The 14,227-nt window shown below is 50.3% G+C and overlaps 1 protein-coding gene across 9 annotated transcripts in view; it reads right to left on the reverse strand.

Annotated features, from left to right (window-relative positions):
• The window catches only part of cacnb2a (calcium channel, voltage-dependent, beta 2a), a 47,117-nt gene that overhangs the window by 16,423 nt on the left and 16,467 nt on the right, over positions 1-14,227 (reverse strand). The window contains exon 1 of one of the 9 annotated variants that reach the window (XM_062480064.1): positions 12,343-12,461. The exons of 5 other annotated variants lie outside the window; for them this stretch is intronic. In XM_062480064.1, coding sequence (XP_062336048.1) covers positions 12,343-12,429 — 87 coding nt within the window. In that variant the 5' untranslated portion in view covers positions 12,430-12,461. Of the gene's footprint in view, positions 1-1,171; positions 2,158-9,616; positions 9,957-12,342; positions 12,462-14,227 lie in introns of those variants that run through there. 3 more of the 9 variants (XM_062480071.1, XM_062480065.1, XM_062480072.1) reach the window with 3 other exon arrangements.

A 14,227-nucleotide genomic window follows, 5' to 3' on the forward strand; every position in this document is an offset into this window, starting at 1 on the left:
GCACGCACGCACGGACACACCTCACCTCATCCTCTCACCTGCGCACAGTCAAGCCATCTCAAGGCCTCTCATTCATCCCACTGCACCACTCTACTCTGTTCTGTCTGGGTTAAAAATAACCTCTCAGCACGCTATGCCTGCGTGACTACAACTACCCAACAGTCCTCAGAACACACACACGCACACACGCACACATGCACACAAAATGCACACGCTCTCTCTTCAATACACACATATACACGTAGCATTCCCAAGAGCATCTGACTATTCTGAACCTGTCACCTGCTGTGTGTGTGTGTGTGTGTGTGTGTGTGTGTGTGTGTGGAACTGGAATCCCTCCACTCCATTCCTTCTAGTCCCCAACATCACCCATGTGTCTGCCACATCGTACATGAAGCAGCGCTCTCCCCTCTCTGCGTGTCTCTACAGCACGGCCGCCTATAAATACACCTCTCTGTTTCTGCTCATCTGAAGCGTCACTCATTAACTATCCATGGGCTCTCTCACTGCCTGCCCCTGAACCAGGCTCAGTGAATAACTCCCTTCAATCCTCTCCTACCTCATACATGATACAGTGCAAAAACCTTGAAGCGATCCTCACATTATATCCAACACCCTTTCATCTCTCCAACCAGTGTCCCCCCACATCCATCAACCAGTCTCTCCCCACATCCCACTGGAAGCCTCTTCTATATCCTAGCACGCTCTCTCTTTGAAGACTGTGTGTGCGCATTCACTTCTATATTCACCACAGACATTAGAGGATTATGCATTAAACATTCAGATGCTATCTGCTATAGAATCTAATCCATGGTGTCAGGACCGCCAATGAGACTCAGTCCCAGAGTGGTTCTGGAGGATGTGATATGGAGCCCTACCCAGATCTGACAGTGTGTGTGTGTGTGTGCCTGTGCGAGCGCCCCGCATTAAACAGCGATGACAGACGCACCCCTCCCTCTCATCATCACCATTGCAGTATGACAACACCACCTTGAACCCAGGAGATAGATGGATAGATGGGAGGATAGATGGATTCATGAACAGCACACGCAAGGAAACACAAACACTGAAGCTCACATGCATTCCTGTACACAAACACACACACACAGACACACACACAAACACACACACACAGGTGAGCCTATATTAGTAACAAGAACGGTGGTCTTACGCAGGCGTCGGGGCTCTTGACGCGACCTCCCTTGGCTCTTTTCAGCAGTCGGATCCAGGTGGCCTTCATCAGCCAACCTGCCTCACTCAGTGTCCAGGGCCACTGCTCTGCCTGCTGCTACAAGCGCTCCCCTCCACCCCCCGTCTCCACGGCTACAGCCCACAGGCACGCGCCTTCAGAACGACGGCTTCCCGGGACGCTACGCATGCGACTGTGACGGCCTGTGGCGACGACGCCACGCGGAAGGATGCCTTTGCAAACTTTTGCAAAGCCCTACCTCGGTTGCTAATGCTACACTTAGGGGATAGAGCTAGCGGTGGCTCGGAGTTCACTGAGAGAACTACAGTACGCTTGCTGCTACCGCTTCAGGAGCCTGTGCTGTGTGCTGAAGGTGGGTCCACAGACAGCTGTGTGACTGCAGCAAGCAGAGAGAGCTCCGGCTACCGGTCCTGTTGCCGCTTGAGAGCGCGTTGTCCATAAGAGACCTCCGCCGCTCGCTGCATAATCTCCCCCGCGTCCCCACCACTCCCGTCTTCCACGCTCAGGGAACCTTGGCCAGGGCTCAGCCTGGGTGCTGGTGCGTGCTGGGCGGCCACGGCGCAGCTCCGGAGCGCCCTGCTCATGCCCCGCTCCCGGCTCCAGAGCCAGTCACTCCCCCAGCCCCGGTCCTGCTGTGTCGCTCCTGCTCTGCCGTCGCCTGCCCAGGCTGGTCTGCCATGCTCCTCCGGACAGGCGGTTACACGGGGCTGCGCACCTCTCCGCACTTCTCGTCTCTTGTCTCCTCTCCTCTCTCTCCCTGGGTCCTGGAGACTCACAGCTGCTGCTGCTGCTGCTGCTACGGATGCTAACGCGCGGCTGACACCACAGTCAGGTGCCGCTGCGATTCCCACTCCCAGCCCTCAGCACGTCTATGTCTGTGTCTCCCTCACCGCCTCGCAGGCTCTTCTGCACTCCGCGTCTGCAGCTCTGCCTCTTTCTCCCTCTCGCTCTCCCTCCTTCCTCTCTCTCTCTCTCTCTCTCTCTCTCTCTCTCTCTCTCTCTCTCTCTCTCTCTCTGCCTCCCCTCCGTATCCGTCTGGCCAGCCTCTCTATCCCTCCTCCTCCTCCTCTATGGTTTTTCTTGGTTCCCCCTCACAGTGTCTCCATCTGCTCTGGAGCCAGGGCTGTGATGGATGCGAGGCAGACCGCTGCACTCCCTCGTCCCCTGTGCGGGTTCCGTTTGTCAACTGTGTGCGTTTCTCCGTACTCCGAGCTCCCAGTTGCGTGCACGCACACATACACACTCCCACCAACACAAAAGAAGCTTCATAAACATTGGATCTTTATGGACTGACATGTAACCCCCCCCCCCCCCCCCCCACACACACACACACACACAAACAATGTACACTAGTTATGATCATGAGTCCAAAGTTTATTTGCCTGCCTCTCGGTCTCTGGGGAGGAGCATGCTCAGTCGCACTCACATGCATCTAAAATCACACCAGCACACACTGGCATGTCAGACTGAGCCCACACAGAGAAGGAAGAGTGGAAACGGGTGGTGGGGGGGGATGAGAGGAATGAGTGAGAGAGAGAGGGACAGAGAGAGGAAGAGAGGTGACAAAAGGGAGATGGTGAAAGAGAGAAATTGCAAAAGAAAGTCTGAACATTGTGGGGAGGAAGAGAAAGAGGGAGAGAGAAGGAGGGAGAGAGAGATAAAGAGAGAGTGACATATAAATAGCCCCTGTCTTCAGAGCATCTCCTCGCCACTCTGATCTTAGCTCGACTCCAGCATTCCAAACCCCAGCACATCAGATCACTGGGGATTCATTACATGTGAACACTGCAAAGTCACACTGGACTGATTAGAGTAATTGTAACTTTAATTAAAAGCTCCCACCCCTGCAATCATTGTGGTGATAGGTAAGAAGGAGAGGACAGAACAATGGCAGGGGAAGCTGATTCAGAAATGCAAGTTTCTAGTCACCACTGCCCGTCGCGTGGTAGAGGTCATCAAAGGTCGGGGGGGTGGGAGGGAGAAAGGTCACCTGACATGTCAATGCAGAGGTTTTTTCTGTGTGTTTCGGTGGCAAGTGGTCATTCCTCTAGGAGCTCTGACATGAGACATGAGAGGACGACACACTCGTTACATTAGATTTGCTTATCGTAACCAATCAATGCCACGGCTACATGCCCCCTCCCCCTGCCCCTCCCCAGGGCCCTCCCAGCTAGCGCCCGCACTTCTGACATGCTGATATAAATGCCTCCGACATGAAAAGCAAGACTGGAGGAGAGAAATATGATTTCAGCTCATTAATACCCATTAAACCAATTTGGTTAATGAGCAAATGCAGGATGCGACCATTACATAAACCAGATACAGATTTGGAGAAGAATAGATGAGTTTGACTACACAGGAGCGTGTAAACAATGCCTACGCAGGGGAAGGTGACCTAGGGAGCAGATAAAAGGCCCTCCACTCAAGTCAGAACAGGAGCGACAGCAGCAGTGTTCAGAACCCATCCTTCCAGCAGCCTGCCTGATGCCAGGTGTGTAGAAAGAGAATGGGCTGTTATTGGAGCACTGTGATTGACACGTACGGTGGCAGACATTGTGAGAGAGGGGAGTGGGGGTCACATGACACCAGAGGGCCACAGATGTTCTCCCAGTGGAGTGACGTGCCCAGAGAGAGGTGAAGAGAGAGGGAGATGGAGGGAGATGGAGGGAGGGAGATTGAGGGAGGGAGATGGAGGGAGGAAGGGAACGAAGGAAAGAAGGAAGGAGGGAGGGAGGGAGATGGAGAGAGGAAGGGAACGAAGGAAAGAAGGAAGGAGGGAGGGAGATGGAGATGGAGAAAGGGGAGGGAGGGTGACATGGACTCACACTGACAGACTGAGTCAGGCTGCAGGACAGGACTGACCTCTGGACCCAGACCTGCACTGATATCAATAGAATACAGCCCAGAATATAGCCTACACACAGACTGGAACCAGCTAGCTCTGACCTGAGGAGACAGAAAGAGACAGTTTGGGTGTGAACGTGTGTGTGTATGTGTGTGTGTATGTGAGTGAGTGAGAAAGTGAGAGAGAGGCGGGGTAAGGGAGTAGAGAGTGTACTATAATATAATCTATTATGTACACAATGTGTTAGGTAAGCACTGCATGTCTATGTGTGTTTGTGTGTGTGTGGAAGGGGGGGGGTGCTAGTGCTTCTGTGGTCTCTTTAACGGTCTTATCGATCCCTCTGGACAGGGTTCTGGCTGCGAGGTCACATGTGGTCACCACCCGCGGAGGTCACACCAAGAACAATACATTACAACACTACAAACCACTACAGCTAATTGGCAAAGAATGCCTGGCTGGGCAGTGGTGTTTGTGTGATTGTTTGTGCGTGTATGTCCTGCGTGCAGGGGGTCTCCTTCAGTAGAAGCCACACCAGGGAATCTGCCGTCGTGTTACATCCAAACGGCATTGTTACATATCTGGAACACTCATTCTGTACTTCGCTCTGGATAAGAGCGTCTGCTAAATGACTAAATGTACTTCCACTATGGGTTCAAAAGTCAACATAGAAAGCTGTGCGGGTGCAAAACAAGCGCAGCCTGCTTTAAGATGCAGGAGTACTCTCCAGTACGTTATGTAGACCATGGGGCCTTAGTGTCTGCTCTCTGTTTTCCCTCACCTCCTTCCCTCTTCCCCCTCTCCCCATCTCCTTCACCGCTACCTTGCACTGGCCCACACAGAATTCTCCAGTGTTCCCTCTCTCTGGCTCTCTCGTTCTGTCTTCCCGTCACATCCCATTTTCTCCCACAAACCTAATCTTTCTTTCCTTCCTACCCCCCCCCCCTCCACCCCCTCTCTATTTCACTTTCTCTTTAGTTCCGATCGCACTCTTTTCCCTCCTTCTCCAGGCTCTCTGACCTGTGTGCTATTCTCTTAGAGGTCGGACAGAAAAAATGAGATGAAAAACAGTCCTATCTAGCATATTCAGCTCTTTAACACTTCATGAATAGCCTCCTAGAGTAAGGAAATCTAACACTGTAGGGATACTTTCATGGTGGTTATCGCTGCACACACTCATCTTCTCCACAGAGCCGGGGAGAAGCAAACACCGAGGCAGAGTGACCAGCTACAAAGAAGAGTATGCGTATCACAGCAACGAGCAAGAGTCTGAAATGAACACTCATTTCAGCTCCACACGTTGGGCCTCACAGACTGACATCTCTCTAATCCCAGTCCCTATCTTCCTGATATTTCACGCCAGACGGCATTTAGACGGCCCGGTTCGGGATGTTCTAATCTCCCGTGGCAGGCGGCGGAGTGGTCGCCGGGGGAACACAGGGACACAGCTGTTTGGGTGACTCATTCAGGACCGAAAACAAAACCCACGTTGGCTTCACGGCTGTCTGTCCATCAGCCCCGCGGAAAGTGAAGGACACGTTCGGAAACACGTCACGAGCAGCACAGTGTCTCACAGGACGCATCGGCACAAGACAAGCAGACAACAAAAGCTGTATGTAACTAGAGAGGGTACAATTTCTGGGGAAATTGTAGGGTGTGCTTGCTTTCGTCGGTTGCACAGGGGTCCGTTTTTGAATGACATTTTTACAACTGATATTTCTGTATATTTTATATAAAAATGCATACTTATTATTTATAAAGATTACATATATTTAAAAGCTTCTTTTTTGCTGCTCATTTACAACTGAAAATACGAGTGAAGTGTAGAATGAAATAGATGTCTTCTCATTTCCCCTGCAAGAGGCAGCCTCATTGTTGAATCAAAAATATGGCAGACCGGTCTAAAAATTGACCTAATCTCTATGACTTAAACGTCATTTTAAGTTTTTCCCTTCTCATGATATTTTCAGGCATTTAGCCTACTCATTGCATTCATTCATTAATAAAGAACCCCCTTTGAAGATTATTCTACGACGTTACCCGGCAGTAGAAGATGGAATCGCGATTCAAACAGTACCATCTGCTAACTGAAAATATGCCCCCCAAAACGTAAATAAGCTTGACATTTATTTAGTGGAAAATCGCTCATTCATAAAAAGCTCACTGGTAGCGATCATTGTCAGTAACAACGCCAAGTGCGATATAGCCCTGTGTGGAGAAGCTGCCCCGGTAAATTGTACTACTACAGTACAGTACTAGACTACTGCTGTGTTCGTCTTGGTAGCGATTGCGTTGGTTGAATTGGATTTAACGTTCCGTTGTACGGTTTAGGCTGAAATGAATTATTTTCATGAACAGATGGACAACGTTTAGGCTGTGGCAATGAAGTTCAGGTTAGTAGTTAGATAGACTTTTGATTTAAGTAAGGGGAGTGCCGAACATGTTCTGTTGCCGTTTGACTTTCTAAACAGCTGTGTAGACGTTTTTGTAGTGTCTCGCGTAGGCTACAGCATTGCAGTGAGCTACACTGGTTTGAAACGACAGGTAATGATAATTTCACCCACAAATCGTTTACTTGTAATGTAATGTCATAATAAATCCTTCAACGAAAACGTATTTGTGAGGAATGTTTATTTTAACGATTGAAAACAGATGCATCATAGACCACTGTTATGTGTTGCCCGGGCAACAGAGGCTAATGTCATGATGATAATACTTCAGTGAAATAGTAAACTACTGTTTCCGAAAGTAGATGTACTTCCTTAATAATATCAGCTTATATTGTACATTACACATCACAATTGTGTGTCATATCACAAAGTAAAATTAGTAAATAGTTATCACCCTGGCCTCTTTGCTTGTGGCGTTTCTGCAGCTGCCTTGCAGTAAAGTAGTTAGCTTAGCTATCTCCCAGAAGTTAACGAGCTGCTAAACTAATGTTCTGCTAGAGGTAGTCACGCGAGTTTTCGTGACGTTAGTGACGTAGTGATGTTAGTAACGTCAGTGACTGTGGCTAGCAAATTAGCCACCGTTAGCTTCACTTTTTGCCACAAAAACTTAACCTAAGCCTAAACCATGCAACGGAACATAAATCCCAATACAAGCAACTCAATCGGTACCAAGACGAAACTTTTGACACCTAGGTTGTCTATGTAGGCCAAATATTGACTGAGTTTTAGGGGGGCAAAAAGAATAATACAAATAATAATATATATGTGAGAGAACAAAGGTTGTGCCCTTGCCGAAGGCAAAGCACACCCAACTAAACACAATGACTCTGTCTTCTGCTGGCAGTGGAGAGAGAGACGACGGAAGAACAAAAAGAACAAGTAGGAGTGACAGCTTGTGTGTGTGTGTGTGTGTGTTTGTGACAGAGAGACAGAGAGAGGGAGAGAGAGAGACAGAGAGGAGAGAGAGAGGAGAGAGAGAGACAGAGAGAGAGGAGGGACAGAGGGAGATCCAGAGGGAGAGAGAGACCAACCGAGTGATTTAGTGAGCATAGATGGATGGAGAGAGATGATGGGGAAGGTGGGGAGTGCGGTGGGTGGAGTAATGGTTTCTCTGGCGCGCGGGGAGAGGCATTGGCTGCGCGGACGTCAAGGTGACACCGGCAGGCATGGGAAAAGTGTTTGCCCAGCATTCTGTGTACCAAACGTCCTCTCCTGTGCATTAGATAAGTGCATCATCCCATCCAGGTGATGTACCCGCCAGGCTGTCAATCACATGACAGGATCCCCGAGAACGGATTGGCTAAGTGAGACGGTCACTTGGGAAACAAAAAAACAAGACCAAGCAGTTCCTACAGTACTCAGTTAGCCAGAGAGTTAAAAAGAGGAGGGGGGTAAGAGAGGCGGGAGATTGGGTAATTAAATGAGTGTGGATATATCCATGGGGGACACTGTGTGTATGTATGTGTGTGAGGGAGGGAGGTGTAGAAAGAGCCCGGCATGACTGTGGATGATTCATGAGATGCTTTACTGCTACTGGGGCAAGAACTGGGACTAGTAGAAGGGTTGGTACGGGGACTAAGGCACACACACACGCGCGCGCTCACACACACACACTCTCTCTTCCACTCTGTGTAGGAATGAGTAGTATAGAGTTTCGTGCTGGCTCAAAGGGCATCTAACAATGTTGAAACACGGGTCGATAAGTATGTGTACGCAAACCCACAGCAGGATTTCCTCCAGTGTACACCTCAAGGATCAGAGGATGCCTGGGCCACTCACAGCCCTCACATACACTTTAACTGAGAGTGGCGGTGCGAGGGACAGTGTGTGTGAGTGTGTGTGTGTGTGTGGGGGGGACAGCTGGTCAGGTAGTCCCCTGTCTCCAGCTCACACGGCAAAATGAGTCAACAAGACGGACAACAGCATCTGGCACATACACACACATACAGTACACAGTCGCTCACACACACACACCTACACACAAGCACTGTCACACGCACGCACTGTCACATATACACACACACATTGTGTTTGTTTAAGTGATTTGACCAGAGCAGACATATTAAGTTGTGGAAGTGTGGACGAGCCAGTCATCCTGTTATCAGCGAGCAGAGGATACTAAAAGCTTTCAGCACTGTATCCTCTCTCTCTCTCTCTCTCTCTCTCTCTCTCTCTCTCTCTCTCTCTCTCTCTCTCTCTCTCTCTCTCTCTCTCTCTCTCTCTCTCTCTCTCACACACACACACACGCCGGAACACCCCCACTGTAAACACACAAGATAATGAAACTGAAAAGCAGAGAAATGGAAGGCTGATGGAAGGCGATCCTTTGTTGGTGGAATGCTGCCAGCATCTACAGTACAATGTTCCATGCTGAAAGTTCTATCTTCAGGGACGTTACAAACTCACATCATGCATCACGATGTAGCACAATGATGCACGCGGTTAAATCGTTCTACTCACTATTCACACCAAACGATCCAAAACAGCAGACTGGAGCTACGCGGAAACAGAGGAGCCATGGTGGAAGTGGGCAGGGCAATCCTTCCCCAGACCTCATCGCCCTCAACCCGGTTCTTTCCAGGTGTTTATTTTCCTTCCTTCAAACAAGTCGTTAACTCCTATCGCTGCTCACCACTTAAGAATAGTAAAGCCCACGCACGGACAGTCGCAAATTCAGACAAGATGCTGAGTGTCTGCTCACAACAGCCCCCCTCTCAAACACACCACACGCACCCCCCCCCCCCCCCCTCCTCATCCAAGACCAGCTCTTGGGCACGCTACAAACAAGTTCTATTGTAGTGAATTTACAAAACCAGCCAAGTAAACTTCCAGGAACGGGGGACAAGGAAGGAAAGTAGGAAGTGTAGGATTACGCCCTTCAGATCCTGGATTTTACAAAAAAAACACACACACACAAAAAAACAAACATTCTACCGCATTCCAACAACTCTTCTTCTTTGTTTCGGAAAAGCGAGGGTAAGAAGGCAGAGAAGAAGACTCCTGCTTTCTCTGTACACCACGACCATAGTTCACACTGTTTACATACTGTTTGTTTAAGTGTATGAGTGTGTTAGTGTGACCGTGTTTCCACTGAGGTCGTATATCAGGACTCACCACATCAGACTCCTCGCTGCCGGACAGATGCATGTCTTCCCCTGGCCAGCTCCACTGTCTGATGGGGAGATCTCCTCACCATCTGTCCATCGCTTCCCTAGCAGAGCAACACCTATGCCTCCTCTCCTCTCCTCCTACTTCTCTCCTTTCTTTTCGATCTCTTTTCGCCCGCTCCGCTCCCTGAAGGCGAGGTCTCCTCCTCTCCGGGGCAGCCCGGGCGGTGGGAGCTGGAGTCCGGGGGTGAAGGTGGAGCTGCGGCCCTTGTATGGGCCACGTCTGTCCCAGCTGAGAGGCAGAGGCAGACGAGCCTCTTTCTTTCCCACGCTGGGAGAAAACTCTTTCAGAACGGAGCGACCGTCCTCCAGTCCCGAAAACAAGCTCCCCTTTGCCCCCTCCCCCCGTGCTCTCCTCCCACACACATACACACAAACGCAGGCGCGCACACACACACACACAGCCAGTTAGGAAGTAAGGACGCTGGCCAACAGGGCAGGCCTAAAAATTCCAGAATGCACCAAAAGCAGCTGGAGCAGCGTTTAATGTGTGCGAGTGTGAGCGTGTGATCCCAGTTTACATGTGTTCCTCTGCGCCTTGAAGAGGTTAGACTCGGAGGAGCGGAAGAGTGAGAACTGAACTCGCCCACCGTAGATGTTCCCGAGTCCCACACTGCAGGAAGCAATTATGTTCACTATGTCGAAAATATGCGATACCCACCGGCTCAATCAACAAAGGATTAAAACTGATTGTACATAAAAGAACGCTGTCGAAGTACTGATTTCTAATCACCCTTCAGGAAACCAGTGGCAGAGCAGATGAAGTATTCCAGGTTGTTATTGTAAATACTGAGATCTAAGAAAGGACATTTCAATCTCTCTCGAAACCCACGGAAACACGCACACCAAAATGGGCATGGGTCATAGGGGACAGAGAAGCGAGAAACCCTAACCCATGCTAAGGGCGCTGTGGACGCCCAGCAGTATCCCACAGAGGTGCTGAGTGGAGCACAGCTGCTGTAGCGGCGCTCGTCGCGGGCTGCACTGAGTGACTGGAGCAGTCACTGTAATGGGGGCCATCCACTTCAAAGGAACAGGCAGATGATCCGTCTTTATATAATTAGACATCAGACGCAAAGGGGAGTGGAAGCCGGGGCTAATAGTACGCCAGCGTCAGTGTGGCAGAAACAGTTGCAAATGTTGAGCTCTTCTGCTGACAAGCAGGAACCAGAGGTGTCCCTGAACGTGTCACCCAGGAAGGCTGGAGCAGGGACAGTAAGGGGGAGGGGGGGGAGGGGATGAGTCCCTCGGTATTACATCAGAGGTCCATCATCAGTACATCAGGCTAGATTCCTGAGGGGGGGGGGGGGGGGGGAGAGAGAAACTGGTTGTAATACTCTACAAAGGAACTCACCACTCCTGCCCTGATGCCTGAGATAACCTCAGATGTTGCTGCAGCATGCCGAAAACAAATTCAGTTTTCTCTGTAAATCCTAGATTATATGCTGTTTGGTGTGCTCTAACCCCTTTCCAAGGATTATAATCCTGAGCGTGTGCTCGGCACGTGACACTGCACCACAGACTGCTGCCTGTCCCCTCATCCAGACGCTGATCGCAGGCCCAGCATGACCACACACAGACCACACACATCCACCTGATCATCTGGTCACCCTTCTTTATTCATATATAGCTTCCAGATAACATGTCTTCTACACATTTACTTTAAGACACCCCATAATGCAGTGGTTGAGCCCCGGGACCAAGATTAAGGTAACCAGGGTAACCTGTATTTGGGGAAGCGGATGTTTGGTGGCAAATGAAGCTGGCTGGACTCTCAAGCGCTGAGTGATAAGGGCTGAGCCCAGCTATGTTCATTGATCAAATAGTCCATGTGCTCTGCCAGTGTTGGGGGACGATCGCCCTGATTGACAGTTTCCACCAAACCACACCAACAAATTAAACAAACTGATGTGCAAAAACAATGAATAGAATGGGATGCCATTCCTCTCAAGCCTCTCACGTGATACTATACATCTTAGTTGTGGAGCTGATGTAGGAAACAGGAAGTATTTAGATATCACCCATCATACATCCTCCGCTGTGTCGAGAATGTGGACAGGCAACATTGACCTCATTTCATCCCCTCGCCTTGAAGTAGATGTTCATAGAGCTAGGAGGATAAAAGGAAACCTATTAAAGGCAGGTCCTGATTCATCCTTCCACTTAAGCTATGTAATCATGCAGCTTGTACGGCGTGTAAAGAGGCCTGTGACTGAGACCCAGGTCTAATGAAGCCCCCCTGGGCCCAGACCCAGCACCCGACTAAGGTTAACCGAGTTACAGCTCAAAGGCACCGAAGCCCCACAACTGAGGGGTAATAAGTACTATCTTCAGACAGAGAGCGAGAGAGCGAGAGAGAGAGAGAGAGAGAGAGAGAGAGAGAGAGAGAGAGAGAGAGAAGGATCTAGTCGCATCAACACCTATCCTTCGTTTTTCCGTTCTCAAACAAACAAAGTACGCCAAAAACGGGAGGACAAGTATCCAAGAGGAGAGGGAAAAGCCAACAGGGCTTCAAGCTTCAGAGAACCAGAACAAACAAGCTGAGTCCTGCCCCTCCCTGCAGATCCTGCAGCCTCCGCAGCTAGCGGCAGAGGAGGACGCAGCACACCTGCGCCCCAGAGAGAGAGAGCAGTCGTGGAGCTGTGTTCGGCGACGGCGGAGTGAGCAGCTTACCGGACCTCTCAGGGCCTCGTGCTGGTGGCGCCTGGTCCTCGGTGACGGAGGAGTCTTCTCCAGCATCCCCCCCGGAAGGAGGATCATCGTCAGGGAGACGAAGTGGCGCTCCCGCAGACACAACCAATCTGGAGAGCGGTCGGATGGTGATGCGTGAGACGCCACAAAGCGACATTCGAGCTGGCTAGCCTGGTGTGTGTGTGTGTGTCAGGGGGGCGGGGGTGGGAGGTGGGCTGTTCAGTGATAACTGAACAGTGAGTCACATCGTGCTGAGTGAACAGATCAACACATTGACTGGCCCACATGGGCTCATAGGGGAAAACAGCTGGAGTCAGACAGTTGGGCCTGCCGTCTCTCGCTGTGGTCACGAGTCGCACACACAAACGAGGACGGAAACCGACAAGCAAACAAAGGAGGCACGCACACCAACACGAACGCGCACACACACACGTTACGTGCGCTCGCACAAACAAACATGTGCTGTCCACACGCAGTACACAAAAACACACATTTGTTGTTTGCTCGCACAAACAACAATACACTGTGCGCACATACACACTCACACACATGTAAGCACACATACAAGAAGAAACTGGCACGCATACAAACATACATACACACACTAAATTCGAAATCACACAAATACATCCCCCTAGTGGTTTTGGGGCAGGTTGCCATAGAACTGCCATCTTTCCTGACATCTTTCCTCACCTTCACAGACTGGGACGGACGACTGTTTGTGTCATCCTGGGAAGTGTACCCCACTGTCCTAGAAAACAGCCGCTAACATGGAGAGGTGCAAAGCAAACACACTGAAACCTTTCATATGAAACCTTTAATACCTCAGAGAATCAGAACAATGGCTGGATGTGTGAGTGACACTGAAAGCACTGCTGGGACTGTCTCTCTGTTAGGGAGGGTACACTAACGCCCACCAGGGAGACGGCCCCACACCGGGCTGATCCTCGTCTCACTTTGGAATGATTGCTTCTCAGTAAGGAGATTTAAAGCGGCTTGACTCCCACCAAGCCAGGATTTAACAGAGAAAGAAACGATTGTCGCAGTTGCAGTTTTCATACATTCAGTTTGAACCCCCCCCCCCACAACAGAGAGCAATGTTGCTGGGGCAGCTGTAAGCGCTGAAGATTTTGGTTCAGCTGCAACACTATACCCATCACTTAGAATCACTTAAAATCCTTGTCTAAATTCCAGTCTGCTCGAGGAGAACATTTCAGCCAACAAGAGGCCAGACAGGCCATGGTTCGGCACGCGGGGAAGACAAGACAAGCCTCCAGATCCTGTTTCTCGAACAAGCTGGCCTGGTGACTGCTTCTCACCTTTCAGTGGGACAGCAGAGGAGAGTGCTTGTTTGAACAGGACAGCACAGCAGCCTCTAACATTGAACATACGCACACACGCACACACACACACGTACAACCTATTAAATGAAATATATCTGGACAGGTGATAGGATCTAGTGCCAAACACACCTGCGCACGCCCACACACGCGCGTCTGCACACGCTGACGTGTACGACAGCCCACGCTAAACAAACGCAGTCCGCCAAACCAAACGAGAGAATCCGAAAACAACTTGACGAAAACCCCCCAAAAACCAGGTGACGCCGATGGATCGATGAACTACATTGCTCATACATCACAGAGGCACGGACAACGGTTACTTTACCTTCGGCTTCTTCGGCATGCTGGTCCTCTCACAGTGCCAGGGATACCTGTGTCGCCTTTCCGTTCCAGCGCGACTGTAATGAATTATGCAAATCCCCTGGTTTTGTTAGGAGCACGGTGACCCTGGGGTATGAACAGCTGACGCCTGTCAGGGAACAAACCCGACCTATCTGCCTCGGAAAACATTTAACGCTCTGTTG

The sequence above is a fragment of the Osmerus eperlanus genome, chromosome 15 (assembly GCF_963692335.1).
Source record: "Osmerus eperlanus chromosome 15, fOsmEpe2.1, whole genome shotgun sequence".
Lineage (NCBI taxonomy): Eukaryota > Metazoa > Chordata > Actinopteri > Osmeriformes > Osmeridae > Osmerus > Osmerus eperlanus.